The 22882-nt window shown below is 46.5% G+C and overlaps 4 protein-coding genes across 4 annotated transcripts; 2 read left to right on the top strand and 2 right to left on the bottom strand.

The window, feature by feature from the left end:
- Nucleotides 1–618: 618 nt before the first annotated feature.
- On the top strand, nt 619–5833 carry LOC6505830 (allatostatin-A). The gene is made up of 3 exons (XM_001964412.4): nt 619–877; nt 4477–4920; nt 4978–5833. The coding sequence occupies exons 2-3, from the start codon at nt 4527–4529 to the stop codon at nt 5046–5048; spliced, it is 465 nt and encodes a 154-aa protein (XP_001964448.1). The 5' UTR covers nt 619–877; nt 4477–4526; the 3' UTR covers nt 5049–5833.
- On the bottom strand, nt 5829–12814 carry LOC6505691 (protein abnormal spindle). The gene is made up of 6 exons (XM_001964413.4): nt 12572–12814; nt 12332–12508; nt 12044–12256; nt 7026–11961; nt 6633–6934; nt 5829–6345 (listed from the first exon to the last, which is right to left on the bottom strand). Exons 1-6 carry the CDS (start codon nt 12584–12586, stop codon nt 6067–6069), a joined length of 5922 nt encoding a protein of 1973 aa, XP_001964449.1. The 5' UTR covers nt 12587–12814; the 3' UTR covers nt 5829–6066.
- Nucleotides 12815–14027: 1213 nt separating this feature from the next.
- On the bottom strand, nt 14028–18141 carry LOC6505690 (dorsal-ventral patterning protein tolloid). The gene is made up of 7 exons (XM_001964414.4): nt 17507–18141; nt 17378–17451; nt 16960–17310; nt 16084–16907; nt 15757–16018; nt 15127–15695; nt 14028–15064 (listed from the first exon to the last, which is right to left on the bottom strand). Exons 1-7 carry the CDS (start codon nt 17675–17677, stop codon nt 14106–14108), a joined length of 3210 nt encoding a protein of 1069 aa, XP_001964450.2. The 5' UTR covers nt 17678–18141; the 3' UTR covers nt 14028–14105.
- A 2640-nt stretch (nt 18142–20781) lies between these two features.
- On the top strand, nt 20782–22764 carry LOC6505831 (L-galactose dehydrogenase). Its single transcript, XM_001964415.4, has 4 exons — nt 20782–21006; nt 21115–21556; nt 21617–21993; nt 22385–22764. Exons 1-4 carry the CDS (start codon nt 20861–20863, stop codon nt 22455–22457), a joined length of 1038 nt encoding a protein of 345 aa, XP_001964451.1. The 5' UTR covers nt 20782–20860; the 3' UTR covers nt 22458–22764.
- The last annotated feature ends 118 nt before the right edge of the window (nt 22765–22882 follow it).

The raw sequence follows: 22882 nt of genomic DNA, 5'->3' as shown, positions 1-22882 counted from the left end.
GCGCTTTGCTTTTGAAATGTTACGGATGAAGGAAAGGCGAATCGGCGGAAGAAGGGGTTCTGGGGACTACATATCATTTGAGTTGTCAGTGGATTTGCGGAAGAGCCACAAAGCCGGTCTGAAGCCGGCTCGGGGCAAGTGTCCCGTCTTTGACTAATGCGCGCTCAGCCCGCTAACAACTTGCCATTCCAAATGAGAAATAGTTTCAGACCCACCAGTTCTGGGGGTGCTCTCGCCTCCTAATGCAATGTCGCATTCATCATACGCACCGTTGTTTTGCATACGAGCTCCGCCGTGCCCTCCAGTTGCAGATTTGCCCTCACCTTCTTCAAAGTCTTAAGTTACACGAGCTTCAGTGCACCACCCTGACTTCTGGGTTGCCAAAGTCGCAGCACGGCCACTTGTTACATCCTTGGCGGCAAGGACCACGCAATTCGACCCACCTCTGCCTCCAACACCACCGCCACTTCCCCTCCGTCCGTCCGTGTTGAGAATCTGCGCGAAAACTCACCACACATTGTCGTCACTTTTTGCTGTCGTGTGGGTGTTTCGTTGATAAGGGCGCGCAAAATCCAGCAACACCAACCAAAAGAGGAGCCGACGCCGCCGCCTGGCTCATATAAGAGGCCGCGCTCCGGCGGATGCGGATTCAAAACATAACCGACATTTGATCTGTCAACGTGCAACAGCAGCAACTTAAACTACTTAGCCAGCTTTTGGCCGCGGAGCGTTTAGATATTCGAATCTCAACGGAAGCTGTTCAAAAAAAGTGCGTTTCTGAAAAGGTTTCAATCTTTATTGATCCTTAAACGGTTGAACTGCGTTTTCAGTGAGTTTTCACAGATACAAATTCCCCGCGAGGTGTTTGGAGCTTGCTGTAAGTTTTACAAAATAATCTTATATAATAATTTTTTGTAAATACTACAAATTTTTGATGCGTTGAGGATTAAAATACACTGTTTTACCTTTAATCAAACTCCATTCATTATAAGAGAACAAAAATTAACTGAAACGGGAAAATAGTATTTTTATAGTTTTCTCGATATTTTAAAATCAAATTGTGAGAAAAACTTATGGTACTTCTGAAGTTATAGTTTATAGAGGAGTTTATCTAGAGTCTGCTCGAAATTTTTAATTATTCAGTTATTTTATGTATGTAAAAAGATATGTATTTGTTTGAAATATTAATTGTTATTATTTGTTCAAGTATTAATTTTTTGGGAAGTGAAACGGACGAAAATTGTATTGTGTTTATTCACCCTCGAGCGCATAAAAATGTCAGATATTTAGAAACCCTAGAAAACATTTGTAAATTTTTTGATTTTTTTTTAAACCATGTCAATCCGAAATCCATTTGAAAGACTTTTCAAATTTAGTTAGAAGCCAAAGAGGTAACCCGCAATAGTCCCTATAGGCGCGCCCCAAAAAGTATGCAGCAAAGAGAAATGGCAATTTGTTCTCGCATTTGATCTAACAGAGACCCCAAATTCAATTCACTTTGAATCGCTTAGCACGGAGGCATAACCAAATTTGATTGTACAAAATGCCTGAAGCTCCAATTGACATATGGCAACAACAAGAGTTCCTTGATCCTGGGGCAGGATAAATCGCTCGATTTCGCATAGACACAAGACAAAAGACAAGCCTCAATCAAATTGTAATTAAATAAATAACAGCACGCCCGAGAGCGAGGGAAAACGAAAAAACAATGCCGAAAAAAATGGCATCACACACTCACATGCTAGGCACAAAAACCCAAAAGCCAAGGAAAAATATTAAATAAACAAATCGGAGGACAATTGTTGATTGATGTTGGGGCAAGTTTCGGAACGGGTCGGAGGAGGATGTTGCGCCTCGGGGTCAGTCGCAGTGTTTATTCGCAAAATTGATACCCAAACGATATGTGGCCACGTCAAATTAAAGAAAAACAAGCAAGTTGAGGGCAGCAACAATAGGCAACAACAACTAGGGTCATCCGCTTTGGCAGGAAACGGTTCAAAAGAAAGGGAACGGACAGGGCAATGAGATGCTGGCTTTTTATTAGCTGCTCCCTCGCCAAACCGCCATAAATTGGTGCAAAGAAGTTAGCCACTTCATTACCTGAACGTAACTTAATTAAGGAGCTTAGAGGGTTGCGACAGGACAGGGCGCCCCCGGCGGTGCTTTCAATTTAAAAAAGCAGCTGCGAACAAATTGCCCGTACTTCAATTGCAAGCATCTCGTTTTTTGCCCATTTGGTGGTTTAATCTTTAAGAATCGGCCTCACCTTTGGATTTCAAGTCACCTGGGGCTGGCTGAGGGATCTCCGTCTGTCGTAATTTGCCACATCAGCTGAAATTGCTTGGCGCTTCTTGGCAAAGTCTTGGAGAATTTGCTTATATCCTTTTTATATTTTTTTGGCCTTCGATGCCACGGCCAACCTCTGAAATGCTTCGCTTCTCATCTTGGCCAGCCAGGAAAGTTTTCAAACTTAATTAGAACGCCGTCGTGGGCGCTCCTTTGAATTTCCGTTGCATTTTGTGTGGCGGTCAAAACTAATCGCCGCTGCGGATATGAGAAAAGCCGGCAGCCCAGCAGGCCAAAGAGTTATGGGCCAAAGCGTAAATTCATAAGCAGATAATGCCTGAATCTCATTTGCGCACAAGGGCGCCGCGTACGACAAACAAGATTTTATGGCACGAATGGAAATAATAGTGAAAGGTGTTGACACTTTTCACAAAACTTGTCCAGCCCCCTCTCAGATTTACGATTGGTTCTCCGGCATTGCTGCTGTCCCTGCAGATGTTGTTGTTCTTGTCGCCGTGTTGCGGTTGATAAAGTCTAACAAATGTGACGATTTTCCGCCTATTATCTCGTGGCCGTAGCCTGTGCCAGCGCAGAGCAGTCATTGCTTTTATTGTCCTGCGTGGAAAATGCACAGCTGCCTGCCATGGCGCTGCCGTTGTAAATCAAATACGGGGGTCGACCCCGGGCCCGACCCATCTGGCCTTGGCTGTTGCCTCAGTGCTGCGGTAGCTGGTGCTGAACCTGTTGCATGATTTGTGCCCCTGTTGCACATGCACTGTCTCAATTTATGAAGGCACACGTTGCGTATGCGCAATATTTTCAGAGCAGACGAACCCCAAATGTAGGCTTCAATTAATGGACGGGTCGAATTGTTTGCACATCATTATGGATGGCAGCAGGCCATCGATGACGGAATTAAGTCAAAGGCAGAAGCTGCCCCAAGTCACTGGCCTAATGGAAAACGGCTAGAAAAGTTAATTTGCCTAACCAAACAACTAGAGGCTGGAGGCAGTGGCAGTGAAGAGATTTAAGCGAGCGTCTAAAAGCGTCTACGTGCTTGGCCTGTCGCGCAGTTGGGGCGAGCCGTCAGCCGTCGGAAATGCAACCGCAGCAATGCAAATACCGAAACAAGGATGGAGGACTCATTCGTCGGCTATTGTCTGCCAGCTTCGTTAGTGCACTTTCAATTGAAGGCGATGGCGATGGCGATGGCGATGGCACTGACACCGCGCAGAAGTGTCGTGACAGTGCCACAAAACGCTGATGGCACTGTCACTACTGCCATTCCGCTAATGGAATGCGAAGAATGAGCCCTTAAAGCTGAACCCATTTCCAGTCAGTTGTGGCTTGAGTTTTTGGGTAATTGTGGCTGCTAATTGCGGCGTTGGGGCGCGAATTAAGCCACTCAGCAAACGGGGGGCCCAACTCCTCTTCGCGGATCAAATTTAACTTTTACGAGCCGGGCACTTCCAGCGGCCTGCAAGGCCAGCAGAAAACCCAACGACGCGTCTGCTGCAACTCGGCCAAAGACATTCCGCATGGCCGAAGCGGGCGGCGCCAACTTTTGCCACATTTTTGGGCGTCCTGCAGGCCATTTTTATTTGCTCCCCATATTTGCTCCGCTGCCTGGTTGTTTGCCGTTGCGGGGCTGTCAACGCGTCGACATTTGTTTGTCGTTGACATATTTTATGTTTGGGCGAAATTACTGGTCGATTGTTTGTTTCTTTATTCTGCATAAAATTTGGTAAAGGATGGCAGCAATGGGTATGTGTGTGTGGGCAGTAGGGTGATTCGATTTATGTAAATAGGAATATTTTAAAATTGAAAAACTTAGCCGATTACACAACAAATTGGGTGTTAAGGATAAATATTATTAAATTTTGTTAGGTTTTTTTTTAATCTATGAAAGATTGACTATCGATGGTATTGAAATGAAAACATAATTTAAAAACTGCATATTAGAAAGTCAAAAGTTGTTCGGAAATATACCCAATTTTTTTCGAAAGTATATTCTCTCCAAAAATAGACCTTATATATTGTTGTGCAAATTTGAACCACCCTCACATAGAGGTATCTGTTTGGAAGCGGCAGCCATAGAGTATGCAACGCTCTCGACACACAGAGAATGGGCAATGAATGTTTAAAATTCTATTCGTCGCCTGCTCACTTTGTCTTCGCTCACTTTTGCAGCAACGGCAGTCAGACGTGTCCCATATTCCAGCCACACCTCCAGCATCACAATGAACTCCCTTCACGCCCACATCTTGCTCCTGGCCGTGTGCTGTGTCGGCTACATCGCCTGTTCTCCGGTCATTGGCCAAGATCAACGCAGTCCGGCTTCCGGCGATGCCGACGCCGAGGTCATGTTGGCCGCCGATGAGATGGCCGACAACAATGGCGACAACATAGACAAGCGGATGGAGCGGTATGCCTTTGGACTGGGCCGACGGGCCTATATGTACACGAACGGGGGAGCGGGCATGAAGCGGCTACCGGTCTACAACTTTGGATTGGGCAAGCGGTCGCGTCCGTACTCCTTTGGCCTGGGCAAGCGGAGCGACTACGACTACGAGCAGGACAACGAGGTGGCCTACCGAGTGCCGCCGGCGAACTACTTGGCCGCCGAGCGCGGAGGTGAGTAGTTCTTCCCACTAATCCCAAATACCCTTTTAATAACTCCACGGGTTACAGTGCGACCTGGCCGACAGAATAAGCGAACGACGCGTCCGCAACCCTTCAACTTTGGCCTGGGCCGACGTTAAGTTATCCAGGGCTAGGGGCTCGAGTGGCGCACTTACCCGAATCCAGCCGTGCGACACTCGGCACAGAGCCCAGCTTTATAAAATAATCAAAAAAAATACTGCAAAAAGCTCTCAGACACTCTCAGGCAAATCTCCGCCAAAGTAAGATCACCTTCAGAAAATCTTAATGTTTTTAATCCAACCGAATTCTTCGCACGCTCTTCGCCCCCGAAAAATAGTTGTAATAAATCGCTAAAGCCAAATGTATTTATATTTAGTTTATAGTATTTCGATTGAGGCGTACGACGTACGACGGCAGCAATTATTTAGTTTAAACGGCAATATAAAATTGCAAAAAAAAAAACGGATAAAAAAAGTATTACAAATAAATGACAGATTGTGAATGAAAACGGCGTGTGCAATTATCAAGGAAGAAGTACATAAAATGTTATACGAATTATTATACATATATATGCATATTCAATCCAACTTACAGTAACACGTATATGTACATTTTAAAGGGGCACTACTTAATATATACACACGGATATATACGATACATACTTGGGGCACTCCCTCGCAGGAAAGGAGCTGTCGCTCGAGAGACGTTCGTTGCAGCCGCAATTGGAGGATCACGAATATTGGGTAACTTACATACTAATATCGGTGTAACTGAGTGTTTAAACAAAGTGATTAATAATTTAAATATCTATGATTACAAATATGTAATTGTTTTGTGAATACATGCATACCTAATACCTACCCGAATAAATATAGGCGTAGCCAAACTGTGCAAGCAAATCATTTGACATTTGTGTTTTTATTTTATTTTTCAGTTCAGCTGTCAGGTTACATAAAAACAATAATAGAAGTTAATAGGACGTACATAGTTCCTTAGATGTAAGACCGCGACGATAGCTTAGCTTACTTAATGGTCAGTTGGTGTTCGTAAAGAACAGATTGATTCAACAATTTGCTTAAGATTGGACTAACACAACACAGAAACGTTTCAAACACTTAACATAGAAGGGAATCTAACCTAGAACATGTCGATCTGAAGCTTGCAGAGGATTGTGTCGAATGCGAACACGGAGGAGATGAACGTGTAGGGGCTGAAGCGGATGATGCCAAAGTCCGGCTCCAAGCTGGGCAGCGCGCGTTGAGAGAAATTCGGCATCGGCTGCGTCTGGTAGCGGCCCGTGGGAGCGGGAGGATGCTTGCGGGCATTCTGCTTCATTTTCTCCTTGCGGGCCACCAGCTTCTTGGTTTCGCGCACCATGTAAATGGCCTCTGTGTTGGTCATGTAGTCGTGGATGATCTGGAATGCGTGAGAAACAGTAGAGGCAAGATTATAACTGAGAGGCACTGACTAGTTAGATTCTTTAAATTTTGACAAATATATTTCTAATTTTTTTTTATAAAATTGATTAAATTTTTTACACAAACACAATTTTCACACGACGTACAACAATAAATTTTTTAGTTCAGTCATGTAGTTATTTCCGCTTTCGAAACATCTCTTCGAAAACTTGTAATGCAATCGGACTTCTGGAGACACATTACGGAAGCGGAAATAAGGACAAGACGGGTTTTTTGATTAGTCACCTTTCGCTTCTTGGGACAGTGGGCGAAGACCCAGATGAGGGTGCAGAGCGTGTTGAATATTTCGCTGTCCTTGTCGCACCAGCGCAACAGCATCTGGGCAATGGTGACCAGACCGCCCTCCTGGAATGTGTTGACGGTGGTGCTATTGTAGCGCGCCAAGTTGAGGATAATGCGGCTGCAGCGCTCGATCAACTGCTTGTCCACCTCCGACCGAATGGCTTGGGCCATGATTCCATAGCAGAACGTGGACATGAACTCCGAGCACCACATCAGCAGGTGAGGCACGGTGCGGGATAAACGATCTGAAGAAGGATTATACGGAAGGGGATTAGCAAAGCCATGGGATTAATGGTACTGCGAGGATCAAGAGGACTAAATAATGCAAACACTCACCCAAGCGGTTTAGCACAGCCAAAGCATCTGAAGCAATAAAGCGCCCACGGAGAAATCGCACCGCTTCCTGCACCTTGCAGCGAACAGAATTGACAGCAGTGGCCTCTGTCCGCAGCTGGACAATACGACGTCTGATGGCCAGGAGGCCCTGATGCCGTTGGCGCTTTCGGATGACATAGCCCCGCCAGTAGCGCTGTATCACCTTTGCCGCGCGCTTTTGCCGGATCAGTTCCTTCATCTCGGGCGTCATGAGGGCGTGGAACCGCTTCCGTGCTAAGAAGCCTCGAACTCGAGATTGGAACTCCGGAACGGTACGAATGAGTAGCTGGAAATGAGCCCGCTGCTCCATCATCATCTGCTTCCCGCGGAATTTTTGCTGCAGATGGATGGTAATGTTGCGCAGTTTTACGAATGCCTGTCGATGCTCTCGCATGCACCGGGACGCACGGAATTTTTGCTGCACCAGGATCACCGACGACCTAAGTTGTTGGAATTCTTTGCGCGCCTGCTGCATTTTGTGTCGGGCCCGGAAACGTCGCTGCAGCACTATAGCCGCCCTCCGTTCCAGTTCAAACTGCCTGCGTTGCTTTCGCATCAGCAGAGTGGCTCGGATAAATTGCTGCATCAGTCGCACCTTGGCGATGGTGTTAAGAAAGACTTGTCGCTGGCGACGTGCCGCCACGGTTGCCCTCCAGTTGCGTTGGATGCTCAGGGAGCTGGCTCGCATCCTGCGGTAGCCGCACCTTAGTTGTCTCATCTCCCGCAGACTGCGCCACCATTGCTGCAGGCGGATGACTGCATCCCGCTGCTTGTGGTACGCTTCCATCTGTTTCCTCGTTTGAAGTTTTCCCCGATACCGTCGCTGCACTTTGATGATCATTACTCGTTGGCTTTGGTAAAGGTCCCGTTGCTTGCGCATCTCAGTATTGGCACGATAGCGCCTTTGAATAGTAACAGCCGCTCGTCTAAGCCTTGCATAAGAGTTCCTCTGGCGTATCATTGCTAAACGAGCGCGGTAGCGAAGCTGCAGTGTGACTGCCGCCCGACGCTGCTCCAGGAAACGCGTTCTCTCCTGCTTCATGCGGAGATATCCTCGCCAGTGCATTTGCAGGCAGGTAACTGCCGCTAAGGTGCCGCGATACTTGGCCCGCAGGAATCTCATGGCCTTTTGGGCGTGGAATCGTCGTTGAAGCTTTATAGTACATTCGCGTACCTTTACGAATCGTTGGCGCTCCTCTCGCATTTTTAGAAGGCCTCTTCGGCGCCGCTGAATGAGTAGAGTCGCTCTCTTTAATCCAAGAAACTCTTCCCGCCGCTTCTGCATCTCGAGCTTGGCGCGGTACTTGGCTTGAATAAAAACGACAGTGGACTTTAGTTTCAGATAACCTTCTCGCTGCCGGCGCATTTCCAAAGTGGCCTTCCAGCGACGCTGCACATGGATGATGCGCTGTCGCGCTTCAAGGTACGCCTGGCGATCCGTGAGCATCTGGCGCAGCAAGCGGTAGCGCCTTTGAATAACAAGAGTGGCCTCACGCAGCTGGTGGTACTTCTTCCTTTCCTCGCGCATTTGCCAGGTGGCCCTCAGACGCCGTTGGATGAAAATGGCACTATCTCTGGTAGCCTGGTACTTGCTTCGGTCCAGTCTCATCTGGATGGTGGCTCGGCGAATAGCCTGAATCTTCTTTACATTCATACGAAGTTGCAGGAAATCAGCTCTCTGCTTCCTCATCATCAACTGAGCCCTCCAACGGCGCTGCACGTTCACAGCTGCACTTCTTAGATCGAGGAAGGCTTTACGCTGCTTCTGCATGATCCACTTGCCTCGCAATCTGCTTTGGACAAATAGAATGAGTTCCCGTTGGCGCAAATACTCCATTCGCAGCAGCTTTCCCAACCGATGAGCTCGCCATTGCATTTGAATGTAACTGGCGGCAGCCTGCTGCTTCTGGGAACGCTGAAGCTTCGCTGTGGCCGCTGCAGCAAGCAACTTCTCGGCGAAGAGACGACGCCGCCAGATGCGCTGAAGAAACACTGCTGCCTGGCGCATTTCCAGGAACCTTTGGCGCACCTGCTTGCCCAGCTGCTGGGCACGCCACCACCGCTGAATCATGATAATGCTATGGTAGCTGAGGTAAAGTTGCTTCTGGGCCAGATAACGCCTAGTGTACTTCTGCAAGACGACAGCTGCCGTGGTGCGCTCCGCCTTGAAGAACTTTGCATACTTGCGCATCTGGTGGCCGCGGAATACGGCCTGTATCACAGTGGCTGCCCTGTGCCGGCGCATGAGTTCCTTTTGACGGATGCGACGCTGAATGACGACATGGAGCCAACGCTTGCGCCACCACTTCTGGAGTACAGCTGCGGCTGCATGGAATTTGGGCGATCGGAATTTGTATATGAGTTGCCAGAGCAGCGAAAGCGTCTTCTCCCGGTGGCCATCAACAATATCCGGCGCAGCTATATCGCCTCCCAAATGAAAGTTGGCTTCGTTCAGGGCTCCCAAGGCCAGCTTTACATTAAAAATGCGTTGGAGACGAGATATGGCAGGAACTCTTAGCTGCTTGGTTAGGTCGTCCCGTAAGAGGATGACCTCCATGACACGGGTCAGACGAACGCCGTCCCTTAAATCGACAGCCAAGTTATTGAAGGCGTAGTCGAATTCGTCCAGGAACGTCTGCTTATGCTGGAGCACGTATCCCAAGCGCCGCATTTCACGTGTTATATCCCCGATGTTGGCAAGGAGCTCCGAGGCGAACCGCAACAGTATATCCTTGGTTTCCTTGTGCGGCGATTTTTTCACAAAGAGGCAAGGATTGTGCTTAACGATGCGTTTATGTTTCGCCTGGTCCAAGAAGAGCAACAGAAACAGGATTTTCTGCAGCGTATGCTTCTTAATCGTCTCCGCGTACTCCTCCGTGAGAGTGTAGGCCTTGCTGTAACGTTGCTCCTCCAGCTTGTTGCGGAACAAGCGATTGAGAATGAAAGTACTCAGCCCTATGATATCCCTGTTCGACTGCATTTGGATCTTCTCGCCGAAGACAACTTCCAGTCCGAGGCGCAGCCACAGCGGATTGAAACAAAGCAGCAGCTCAAGGATTGTACGCTGCATCACCACGTCCAAGTGCAGGTTCCGATCGCTCCGGATGCGCAAAGCCTGCTTGTTGACATAGACGGCCACCTTGGAGCACGGCAGACGCATCTGTTCGCTAAAGAAGAGCTCCACTGCGGCTTTGCGAAGAGTTTCCAGACGGTACTTGGTGAGATAATTCATTGATTGCTCCTCCTTGGTGGGGGCCACCACAAGCTCCTTGTTGCGCACTTCGTTGAACAGCTTGCCCACGTCGATTTTGCTATTGGAATCGGCATCCAGGTCAGCTGGTATGGACACCAAGGCATTTAGCCACTTCTTGAAGTCTGCCTGGTGCCGATCCACCGCCTGCTCGTCCAGATACATCGTGGACGCCAAGAAGGGGTCTGCCGTGGTAGTTGCAGCGAAGGGATCGGGATTGATGTACGTTTGCATGTACAACTCAGAATCGTAGAGTTTCACCGGGGCTGTGAACGATGTGTTTCTAGTACTTCGGGGAGTTGCTGTTTTCTTCATCAGCGACATTGTTTGCGCCAGCTTAAACTTTTTCGGTTGGGTGTGCGTCCACGCATGGGTTCCACCACTTCGAGCAGAGGCATTTGCTGGCGCTGGACTTCTACGCGAAGAAGTGTCCTCCACTCTCTGCTTTTTGGGCGGAGAAATCGCCATTGGGTCGTTCCGGTGCAGAGATTCAGTGCTGGGCGCATCGGAAAAACTCAACTCATGGGAACGTCGCTTGTGAGGATTCGAATTGGCTTGCTTCTCTTTGCTCGGGCTTCCCTTTCTGGACTTGCGTCCCACTTCGTGGAGATTGAAGCGACTAGACTGAGCCAGGATTTCATTTTGGTTGAAATGAAAATCGTGCTGTCCCACCAAACTAGTTTCACTGCTGGAGGAGCTGTTCAGGCACTTGGGTTTCATCTGCGGATGCTGGTCTTGGTAGTAGCGGTTTTGCTCGATGGAGCGAATTTGCTGCATCTCATTAAGATTGGGCATGGACCCCTGTATTGCAAGCTTCGTTTGGGGTGAGAGCAGAGACAAATCCTTCATGGACTCGGAATATTTACGCAGTGGAGAGCCCACCATCTTGATGTCCCTTTTAAGATCCTGGATAGCGCCTTTGGACGGTGCTCTAGGTGGGCAGGAGACCTCCTCTTCGTGAATGCATTCCAAAGCTCGCGCGTGAGTGGCGTGGACAATGGTGGTGGTTTTGTTTAACACCATTCCGGAGGGTGTCTGTATCAGCAGTTCGGATCGGGAGCAGTCCAAAGTGTCTACAGACAAATTCATAGTCTCGGAATGTTTCACGTCAAAAGTTTTGTTAGAAACGGCGACTACCTGGTCCTCCAGTTCGTCGGGACTGAGGCGGCGCGGTCGCATCTCGCTGACGCTTAATTTGGTACCGTCTTTCAGGTTGGGCGTGGGCCATGCGGCAAGGTTGTCGGGCCTGATAGCATCCGGTGCAACTCCCCGAGTTTCCGTAAGCGGGGTAAACTTGAGATTATCAATTACGTTGAGCAGATTTCCTGGAGTCATGGGGCTCAGGTTTTCTTTAAGACTTCTTGGTTGCGGTGAGATGTAAACAGGTTCTTCTACCGGTGGGTTATAGACATTCTTCTCCATTAGAGGAGCTGGAACTGTAGGAGCTATACTGGCACGGCTTGGCCGCGAGGATACGGTGCTGGACCGCCAGGCTTGCTTCGAGGGAGCTACCGCTCCTGCTGCCGCCGAGGACATGCGCTTTTTTTGCTGCACAGCAGCTGCGGCAACGGATTTCATGCTCTTGGCAGCGCCCGTTGGCGATTTCAGTTGCAGGGTCTTGCCCACGGTGGGAAATTTGCGCGGGTTCTTCAGGTAGACAGAAAATAAAACAAAGACATGCAAACGAGGGTGAGTGGCGTGAAAGGGCAACCCCTAAAAATTAACATACCTTGACGGGCTGGTTGCTCTTAGACTTGAGGATGATCATGACATCCTTGCGGAAATTTCTGTCGTCGATCAGCTGCAGGGTCTCCTTGCAGGCCACCTCCAGGAGTGGGCTCCATACCAGCTCCATGGAAACCTCGTCGCGGGCGGGCACAGTGTGCTCCATCCACTCAATGCTGAGGTTGTGCTCCTCGCGGACTCCCTTTGTAACCTTGACCTGCGCACGCAAATATGGATCAAATATACTTAAGTTGCCAGGCAGCGCTTGGTATCACCAGTGTGATCTACTGACCTCGATGTCATCGTCGCTAGGGTTGATGACGCGGACGATACGCCTGGCCGTCTTGGTCACCGGCACATCCTCGAACTGCACAATCGCCTTGGCCGAAAAGGGCGCCATTACCACCGCCGCCGGTTCGCGTCCTTCCACCCGCTTCTTTTGCTTCAGACGCGACGGCGTCACTGTGATCTGCAATGAAAATGAACAGTAAACGAATTCATTTTTGAATCTGACATAGCTGTAAACACTAACCTCGAAAGCGCTCATTGCAATATTCAACGAACAACACTTGCTCTAAATCGAAACAGACACTAAATGATGACGCCCGAGAGCCATCAACACGGGGACTAACACTTAACACAATTAACGAAGCGCGCTAAACAAATTAGAGCCTAGTCGAAAAATTTAAAATGATTGTTGATAAAATTTGAAATGAAGCCCGCTTTCAAAAAGACGCCGTCTCCTATCGATTGTAAAAAAATAGTGAGGGTACTCGTTTTCATTTCAGTGCTGTTGGAAATGTCATGTTCAATTCAGTGTTGTAAAATCTCACATTGAAGATTTGATTGGCAACGCCAGTAAACATGAAAAAAACATGTAACGGAAAATTTAAATGTAAATGTTAAACAAATGTTAGTAGTATGTTAGCATAAATGTAAAGTTAAACATTTTTACTTGTAATAAAATCAGATCAGTTTCAAGCACTCCCAAAAACTAGAAAACAATCTATTAACATCGAAAAATAATAAATAATAAACTTTATATAAATTCAATAAAAAAACATAATCAAAACGTAAATTCAAAAAACTTTAAAAGGACGAAATTCAAAACCAAAATAAAAAGTTCCAAAATTTAATACTTAAAATTAATATTAGAATTAAAATTATTAGGAGTAGTATACTCCACCTCTTTTAAATATATACCCAAATTGGACAGCTCTTGCATGCATGGGCAACAGGTGCACGGGTACCTTTAACGAACATTTTGCAGAGTTAGCGTAGCGTAGCGTACGTGCTTTTCGTCCTATGCTTTTTCTATCTTCTAGTGACTTGGTTGCTTGTACCTTTCCTGGTTTCAAAGCATAACATCCTTAAAGCGAGAAGCCGGGATTACAATCATAGGGGAAGAGTCGATAGGGATGGCTGCGGGAACTTGGATATTGCGGGGTATCCTTCTTCGTGGCTTGGTCATCCTTCTTTGTTCAAGTTCCTGGTCATCCTTCAGTTTGAGGTTCAATGCTTCAGTATATATATGGACCATGGTCCTTAGTAATTAGTTATGCATCCTTAATTTGAACGAAACGGTTCAGTCCTTTTCTTAATAAATTTAATAAAAAGTAACAAAATTTCAATTTATTTCCATTTTAATTTTTAAGTAAATAACAGTATATGCGAAGAAATCATTGGCTTGAAAGATGTCCACAAAGATTGGTTTGAGTATGTGGTGAACCGGGTATGACGAAAAAAACGTTCAATACTTAATGTGGCACACGAACTTTACTAAACAAAACTTCTCGGACATAATGCGTATGGTTTTTTGGCGACAAAAGTGTCGGAATATCTGAAGGTTCTATATCGATGTTTATAATAATTCTTCTTGTTCTGCATCAATCTGGGTTGGGATGGTTTCGTTTAAGATTTAAGTTTTCATCCATTTCCTTATTCATCCATTTTCTTTCCATTTAAAAAGAATATTGATATATTTTGTTAAAATTATTGACTTTTTTTTGAAAAGTTTTTATTCACAGTCTATTTACAAATTGCAACAACAAAACTTAAATACATTCTTACATCAGTCTGCTGGGCGGCAGGATGTGGGCTCGCGGCAGGTCGCTTGCAGTTTCCGAGGAGTACATGCTCTTGAGGTAGCCCGGGAAAGGAGTAACAGCTTCGAAATCCTCGCCAGCGGAATCCTCTGGGGGGTCAACAGCCATGAATGAAATTGCGAATCCCCTGAGGGAGTTGCTTTCGTCCGTCTGGAAACGAAGAAGAAGTGTGTCCGAATTGGAAATAATTATGGGCGGCTTGTGCTTTCCACAAAATCTTCCGTGTATGGTGTTCATGGAGTAACCCTCCTCGGTCACCTCGAGGAAGTCATAGTCACACCTCTCCGAGTATTCAATCTCGAAATGCAGGAACCGTATTTTGACGCTGCTTTCCGGATCCGCTTGGATTCGCCAATCGCAGTACATGTTTCGTTTGTACGGTCGACTTCCGTAGCGCGGATGCGAATAGAAGGTCTGTGAATGGTTAGTGGCCCGAAGATAGCCACCGCACTCCGAAACAAAGGTGGCCTTGAATCCCTTTCTCTGCAAGCCCGCGTCCGTGGCCAACACCATGAACATCTCGTTGCTGGAAGCGATAACGCCGTATGGTTCGCGACCACCGCAGTAGATTCCTAGGGTGGAGCTGTTCTCGGACTTCCCATCATATATGGCCACGTAGTCATAGATGCACTCCTGGTGACTCTCCACAGCAAAGTCATGAAAAGTCAGCTGAATACGATGACCCAGAACAGTTTGGAAGTGCCAGTAACAGTATATATTTCGTGGATAGTCTTCCGGATAGTTGGGACTCTGCAGTACCCCGTACGAGCTGGTAATCTCGAACTTGCAACGCGTCTCCGTGCAGTTGTGACCATTGTCAGCGAGACTGTAGCCATTCCGGCAGCTGCACTGATAGGACCCGAAGGTATTCTTGCATCTATGCTGGCAGCCCCCGTTGTTGATGGAACATTCATCTAGATCTGTGGGGGAAAGGTTATCCTTAGTTAGGACATAATGAGACAAAAAAAAGGGTCGACTTTACCTATCACAAACTTGGCGACGAATCCACTCCTTTGCACCGTTCTGTCCGAGAAGAATTCCAGCCGCAGAACACTCTGCTCCGAGTTCACCACCGGTGGGAGGTTGTTGCCACAGTAAATGCCAATCTTTTTTAACCGATTATCCCTAAGCTTGGAGTAAATAACGAGGTAGTCGTAGTTGCACTTTGTGTATTGAAACCGTGTGCCCTCCAAGTCAAAGTGGGTGAAGTTCAAGAACACTGCATGATTTGGCGGAGCCACCACCTCCCACACACATTGCTTGGCGTTGGGATAGGGGTCTGGGTAGGATGGCGAGTACAGCGATCCATTGGACTTTCTGGCATCAACGACTCCGCCGCAAGCGTTCTCACAGGTCTTTCCATTCGCCTGGAGCTCGTAGCCAGCGTGACAGCCGCACTGGTAACTGCCCAGGGTGTTGATGCATACGTGCTGGCACCCGTGGTCCGTAAACTTGCACTCGTCCACGTCCAGCATGAGGGCGGCAGAGAATCCCAATTTCTGCACGGAGCCATCCGAAACAAACCGGATATACATCTGATTGGTGCGGGTTCTGGGGATCATAAACCATAATAATGTAAGGCTACAAATTTGATTATTATTTTTAAGCTTACTTTATATTCGGCGGAAGCTTATCACCACAGAAGCGACCTATTAGCCGGGAATCGCTCCGGTTGCCATCACGGATCTCCACAAAGTCATAGGCGCAGGTGTCGTGCTTCTCCAGCTCGAAGCTCTGGAACTTAAGTGCTACCTGGTGGTTTTCAGGAGCAGATATTTTCCATATGCACTCCTTATCGGGCATGTAGTCCAGGGGATAGTTTGGCGAGTCTATAGACTGATCTTTGGTCAGATTAATCTCTCCGCCGCAGACCACTGAAGTTAAGAGTACAGGATGTTGATCAAATGTCCAATTATGACAAAATGGCATAAAAACTTACCCTCGAACCTGGCTTTGAAGCCCCGGTAACCCTTGCCCGCATTCCGGTTCACATAGTTGATGAGCATGCGACTCGTCTGGGTGGCAATGACCTCTCTACTGGCGTTTCCACAGAGACGGCGCACCAACGGTGAACGATGCCAGTAGCCGTCCCTGATTTCCAGGTAATCCTGCGAACAATCCTCGGAACTCAGCAGATGCAGCTGCTGGATATGCAGCAGGACGCGTTCACCATTGGTGGCCGTAATCCGCCACTCGCAATTGGTTAGAGAGGCATCAAAGTCACTGACTCCGTCGGAGGCCTCCCCTTGGCCATCACCGCTCCCTTCGAATTCGCTGAGCACTCCGTTGGCGGAGTACATGAAGTGGGGGCTCACTATGTGACCCGAGTTCTGTTGGTAGGTGCGGCCACAGCTGGCGCATTTGTACAGCAAGTTGGCCTGCACAATGTCGCCGCGACTAAGACGCCTACGCTGACCCAGCTCCACATGTGTTCCAGGTGGTATTCCAATGGGTGTAATCGTGTCCAGAAATGAGCTCTTCGAGAACGAGTTTTTGGCGTAGTGCATGATAGAGTTGTAATCGTACGGCAACAGTGGCAGGTCCACCTCTTCCGGGGACAAGACATCGAAGTTGTACTCCTGTCCGCGCATTATGTTGGCCTTGTTTATGATAATGTGCTTATCTCGGTCGCCACGAGCATGCTCGTGATGGAAGCCGATGGTGTGCCCCAGTTCATGGATAATTATGCCGAATTTCTCGCAATTTCGACCTATTGAAATGGGCTGGCGACCATTGCCATTCTTTCCCAGAAACGAACAGCATCTAAAATAAAAGTATAAATAACAATTTTTGGGGAGGTTGATCCAAAACTTACCCACAATTCTTGACCGTGAAGTATATGTAGTTGGCATGCAGCTTGGCATCCCGCTCCACAAACTTGATGCAGGTGAAGTTCTCCCAGTGGCGCATGGCCTGTTTGAAGAGCGCCTTGTGGGCGCCGCTAAAAATGCTATCGATCTCGTAGGGGATGACCCCGTAGTCCCAGGTGCGTTCCTTACGCACAGTCACAGCTCTCCGGTGGCGGTGCTGGTTGGGCTCACGTTTGGGCAAGTAACTGGGTTGCAGGACATCCACAGCATCATCTGTCCAAAGGAGAGGCGGTGGGGGTAATCTCAATCGCGGCCTGGCTTTGATTCGCAATTTGTGAGGCTGTTTTCGGCGACTCCTGGAGAAGGAAAGTCAATAATTAGACCTTCATTCGGCATTCCACGGTCATCTCTCCTCCAACTTACCCCAATGAGTGTCTGGGTCTGGCTTTCTCGGGCAGTTTCCAGTGATAGGCATCCTTCTGCTCCTGATCTGGCACCTGTTGGGACATCGGCGTTTTAGAAATACTGACTGTGCCGCATGAAGTTACTCACCTGCACAGCATCCAGCATGCCATAGAAGTCCTCTGGCTGTTCTTTGAAGTCGAAATCGCACTCGCTGTCCACCTGGCTAAGTCTCATAGTGTCAGCCATGTCCAGTAGAAGAACTGGGATCACAAGAAGTACAACTAATTTAGCTTTCATTTTCAATCGCATTCCGCGCATTCTTGCTAATTTCTGGAATTTAATTCTGGGGGCTCGTTCCTCGGGCGCCGAAGTTGCTTTGGCCAGTTCAAAGTTCTAACTGAGAGCTCGTGGCCCGCGATTGCCGAATTATATCTCTCATATTTGTAAAGGCATATTTCAGGCAGGTAACAGACCAGCATCATGCCATCAGCACCAGAGTCTCGACTGTCCTCTCAAGTGTCCGTCCGTCCGCGTGTCCGTTCGCAGGGACACATACATAGAGCGAACGAGACGACGACAAGCAAGACTCCGCCTCATTGGCGTTTCAGGCCGACTGTCCATTGTATGCCTGTTTCGGTTTGCATTCAATGGGTTTTGATTTGGGTATCCCTGCACCTTGACATTGTCTCTGTTTTCGCGACCGTGGCTCCGTTCCATGTTCCTGCCTACCTGGGGCACTGGCCTGACTCAGGGGCATTTGTTGCCGGGTCGAGGATCAGGTGTTGGGACGGAGATCCCTTTTAGGGCAGGTCATTAATGGACCCTCGCGATCATAAATCCCCCGCATGAACGAAACATTTCGTGGTAATTCCAGTAACACCAGTAAATGAACTCAATAGGCCTGGCGCTTTTATTGCTGGAAAGGTGGAAACGATCATTTAAATGGTATGATCTGTAACTCCTCCTCGTTCAAAGAGGTTATAGAATCATATATTACATTTCTAACACTAATCCCGTCAATTTGTCCAACGCACAACTGCCATGGCCATAGCTAGAACCACAGTGCTGAGTTTTAGCTCCTTTTTTAATGTGAGTTGGATCCTGACACCACAGTTGCTCTACAATAATCCAGACTTCCTTTTCACATTTTCCTCCTTATCATTGGAGACACATTGGAGGTGTTTTACGGCATAACTTGATTATTAAAATTCAAAAGGCGTAAGTATAAATAAAAATTATTATTATTTCACCTTTTTCGAATACCAACTGTAGTAATGAGGCACCTAGGAGGTGCCTAAGGCACCTTATTGCAATATGAACCTAATTTTACATCTGTGCGTTGAGCTATCATAAAAATTCTGGTAGCTGGAAAGTGACATTAAAGACAAAAGAGGTTTAAAATATAAAGATGGCCAGCAGATGGCACATGAAACGGGTGTGGAGAAGGTTTTTAAGGAAGTCGATTTCCACTGATTGCCATCAATTAACTTCAAGAAGAAGGTGGCTTGTGAGGAGTGCAAGCACGATGCCTCCCAAAAGGCAGGTAATTCTAAATCACCTTTCAAAATGCTTGAATATTTTCCAATGCCTCGAAAGTGCATTGCATTGCGGCTTAAAAAGCCTGATTATACGTCGCAGATCCGTCCAGGATCCGCTGCACTGCACCTGTTTGTAACGCTTGCCAAGAGCTCGCTCCGCTTAAACCACAGTTGAAGGGCAGCGAGTCCTTCTTCGGGTGAGGCAAGTATACATAGCTATATTGGAAATTTGAAAAACGTGACCTTGTTCAAATAGAATAAGGTTTTAAAATAATAATTAGAAATTACCAACATAATTGCCTACCAAACAAACATGTTATGTATGTATACTTAATATGAAATTTGGACATAAACGTATACGTAATATTTTTCGTTTCCATATGCTATTTTTCTCAATTTTATTAAGTTATCAATAATTGAATCGTACACTACATTCAATAAATTTCAATAATATTATTAACTTTTAATTTTAATTTTTTGGACGAAAACTTTTTCGTTGTTGTTACGGTTCCCATTATCGTAACCCAAAATCTACTCTATAGTATTGTAATATGTAAGAATAATTTGCGCTATTTGGGACTTGGGCTTGAACCGACATTAAACGTAAGGAATCCATTAAAATGGTGCAGGAAGTCATAAATAGTGCCTTAACCTATATTGACACAGTTCCCTTCTATGCATAATCGGAAGGAGCTATTGGATCAGGCTATAAGGGATGTGCCATGAGAGGCCAATTATTTTGCCACTAAGGTAGACTGCTTCAAAATAAATCCTGCCAAAAAGGGAGTGAGAGTGGGCGTTTGGAGGGGTTGTTATTTCTACATATAATTCTCCATGAAGTTGGAGGGGGCCAGCTCCTTCCTCGTCGGCATTTCCTCCCGCTAGTTGGTGCAGATCCATCTGGTTGCCACTTCGATCGGACTCACTCCAAAGAGCAGGAAGTGCTGCACGTCCGCGAAAAGTAAGTGAAAAGTGGGCAAGTCGGATTTGGTGTAAGCATTGCATCACGGGCACGAACTTGGCCTCAGCCTGGCCAAACTGGTTCCTGCTGGATGGCGCAATCCAGTTCCACTTTTAGTCTCTAATTTCCACCAACGATAATTACGTATTTCTCAAAATGTCTTATTTTTATAGAGTTTTTACCAAAACTTACACCTGGCGCCCGATACCATTACCTAAGTTAAAAAAGTCAAGTAGTCCAAAAACTAAATCGGGAAATTGAAGTTCAACATAGGAAATTAAATTATTTTATATATGATAGTCTGTGAAGTGAATAAAAATTATTTTATTAATATTGTTGGGCCAAGCAGCCACCAAAGAATTCATCTAAAATAATTATAATATGCTAAGCTGCAGCTGTTGTTATCAGCATGTTTCGTCTCTGTTTTGTCCCCAGTTTCGCATGCGCTTTATTGGCATTTGTAGCGTATGCGCTTTGGGGAGCTTTAGTTGAGCTTCTGCGCAAGCTCTTGTTTTGGCGTTTTTGTTGTGATTTGGAGTTTATTGGAGCCGCTTGTATTAGGGTTAAATTGAGCCCAAAATAAATATATTGAAACTATAATTTGAAACGCGTATAGTTATTCGGTTGCTATTAAAAACTATTAATAGCTCAACAAATATTATTATATTATTTTTTTTTTTTTGTAAACATAAACAACACACAATGCCACTTGTTTGTTTGCTGGTTTGTGCGAAAAGAGAACAGACTGTTTATAAAATAAATATATTTTTATTTTAAACCTGACTCTTCAGCGATAGTCTCTCTTAATTTTGATCTGCCGGAGCGCTACGAGCAACACAACTGGCTCCAACATCCCCCACTGCCACTGCTCGCTCTCCTCGCTGATAAAGAATCGTTCTCTGATTAACCGCATATAAGCCACATGAATGAAAATTTGCAGTCAGAAGTTCTCTGTCTTCCAATTGAACGTAAACAGAACGAGAGCCACACAATCATTATATTATGTCTGGAAAATTGCCGGCTACATATGTGAAGGGCTTCCACGATGAGGCGAAGGTGCGCCAGATGGAATACCGAAAGTTTGGAAAGACCGGTCTGGAAGTCTCGAAAGTTTCATTTGGAGGAGGTGCCCTGTGCGCTGCTTATGGGTATGAGTAATTTTTATTTTACAGAATGCAGCTTCTCTAATAAATACATTTTTGTATTATTTTAAATCTAATTTAATTTAATTTGATACCTGCCTGTTTACTCCAAAGCTTTGACCTCGAGGAGGGCATTAAGACAGTGCACGAGGCTTTAAAATCTGGCATTAACTACATCGACACTGCTCCCTGGTATGGACACGGTCGGTCGGAAGAGGTTCTTGGCCAGGCTCTTAAGGATATTCCAAGGGAGTCCTACTACATCGCCACCAAGGTGTGTCGCTATGAGCCCGAATACGAAAAGATGTTCGATTTTAGTGCCAAGAAGACGAGGGAGAGCGTAGAAAAAAGTCTAAGGCGTCTGGGACTTGACTACGTGGACGTCATCCAAATCCATGACATTGAGTTTGCTGAGAACCTTGATATTGTAATCAATGAAACGCTGCCCACATTGGAGCAATTGGTCAAGGAGGGCAAGGCGAGGTTTATCGGGGTGTCGGCTTATCCCATTTCGATTCTGAAGGAATGCTTAACCCGAGCGGCCGGCAGGTTTGATGTACATGTGCTATTTCTTAACTCAAAGTATCCTTATAAAGTAGCATATTTTATTTTTCAGACTGTTCTGACCTACTGCAGATACACTTTGGCCGATGAAACCTTACTGGAGTATTTGGACTTCTTCAAGTCCCAGAACCTAGGCCAAATCTGCGCCGCTGCCCATGGCCTGGGGCTGCTCACCAATGGGGGGCCTCAACCCTGGCATCCGGCTGGCGCGGATCAGAAGGCGATCGCCCGCAAGGCGTCGGATATCTGCAAAGAGCGCGGCGTGGAACTGGGCAAGCTGGCTTTCTATTACACGGCCAAAGGGCTGCCTGACGTGAGCACCTTCCTCACCGGCATGCAGACTCGCGAGTTGCTGAAAATCAACCTGGAGGCCGCTCTGCTGGGCCTCAGCGACAAGGAGCAGGAAGTGCTGGAGTATCTGCGCAAAAAGTGAGTGTGCAAAACTCGGAAGTTGGCCAAAGCCGCACTGCGAAAATTGTGCAACTCGGATACAATGTTACCATTACATCATTTCCACTTCCCTGCGGTTGGGGGTCCACTCCTCCAGTCCAGGCCATAACCCGCACACTTGTCTGTGTGTAGAGCTTATGTGGCTTATGCTGTGCATGATCATTGTCAATCTTGGCCATCGGTGCAGTAGGCACCAGACAACCTCCTCCCCTGCCGCGAATTCGCTGACCAGCATTTCCCGATGTTGGTTGAACTTGTTCCCCCCTTTTTTCGTGCTCCATCGGCATTACGAGTGTGTTCCCCACTCTATTTGTTGGCTAATTTTCACGATCCTCACCATTAAGGCATTATGTAAATTTTGTATTTTCAGTGTTTTTACCAAACCTTTCAATTGGGAGGGCAACGAACTGGCGGTGTACTGGGCAGCCCTGAAAAAGAAGTAATCCACTTGGCCATCTCAACAAAAGGATGCAAGAAATAGACAACATCTTCAGTTTCTTGCCATTGACCTCAATAGTGGATTCTTATTGACTTATAAATGAACTTGAGATAATATATAAAAAGGCAATATCAGTGTACAACAAAATTAATTGATAAAAATTTTTAATCAGCGAGTGATGAAAAAGCATGGTAATCACAGATATTGGAAATCATTTAACACATACGGTTATTATATATAATCTGAGGTAATAAAGAGCTTTTTAAATAAAAAATAAAAGAAAACGTCATATTAATTATGCGAAAGGAGAAGGTTTACTTCTGAAGGCATTGTTTTTATAAACGGAGGTCCCAAAATATGTATGTAAATATACATATGTTACTTAAATCATTGTTTATTCAAACTCTGGCTTTAATTAATATATCAATG

The sequence above is a fragment of the Drosophila ananassae genome, chromosome 2L (assembly GCF_017639315.1).
Source record: "Drosophila ananassae strain 14024-0371.13 chromosome 2L, ASM1763931v2, whole genome shotgun sequence".
In the NCBI taxonomy this organism is placed as follows: Eukaryota; Metazoa; Arthropoda; class Insecta; order Diptera; family Drosophilidae; genus Drosophila; species Drosophila ananassae.
This window is presented reverse-complemented; position numbering and strand designations above follow the sequence as displayed.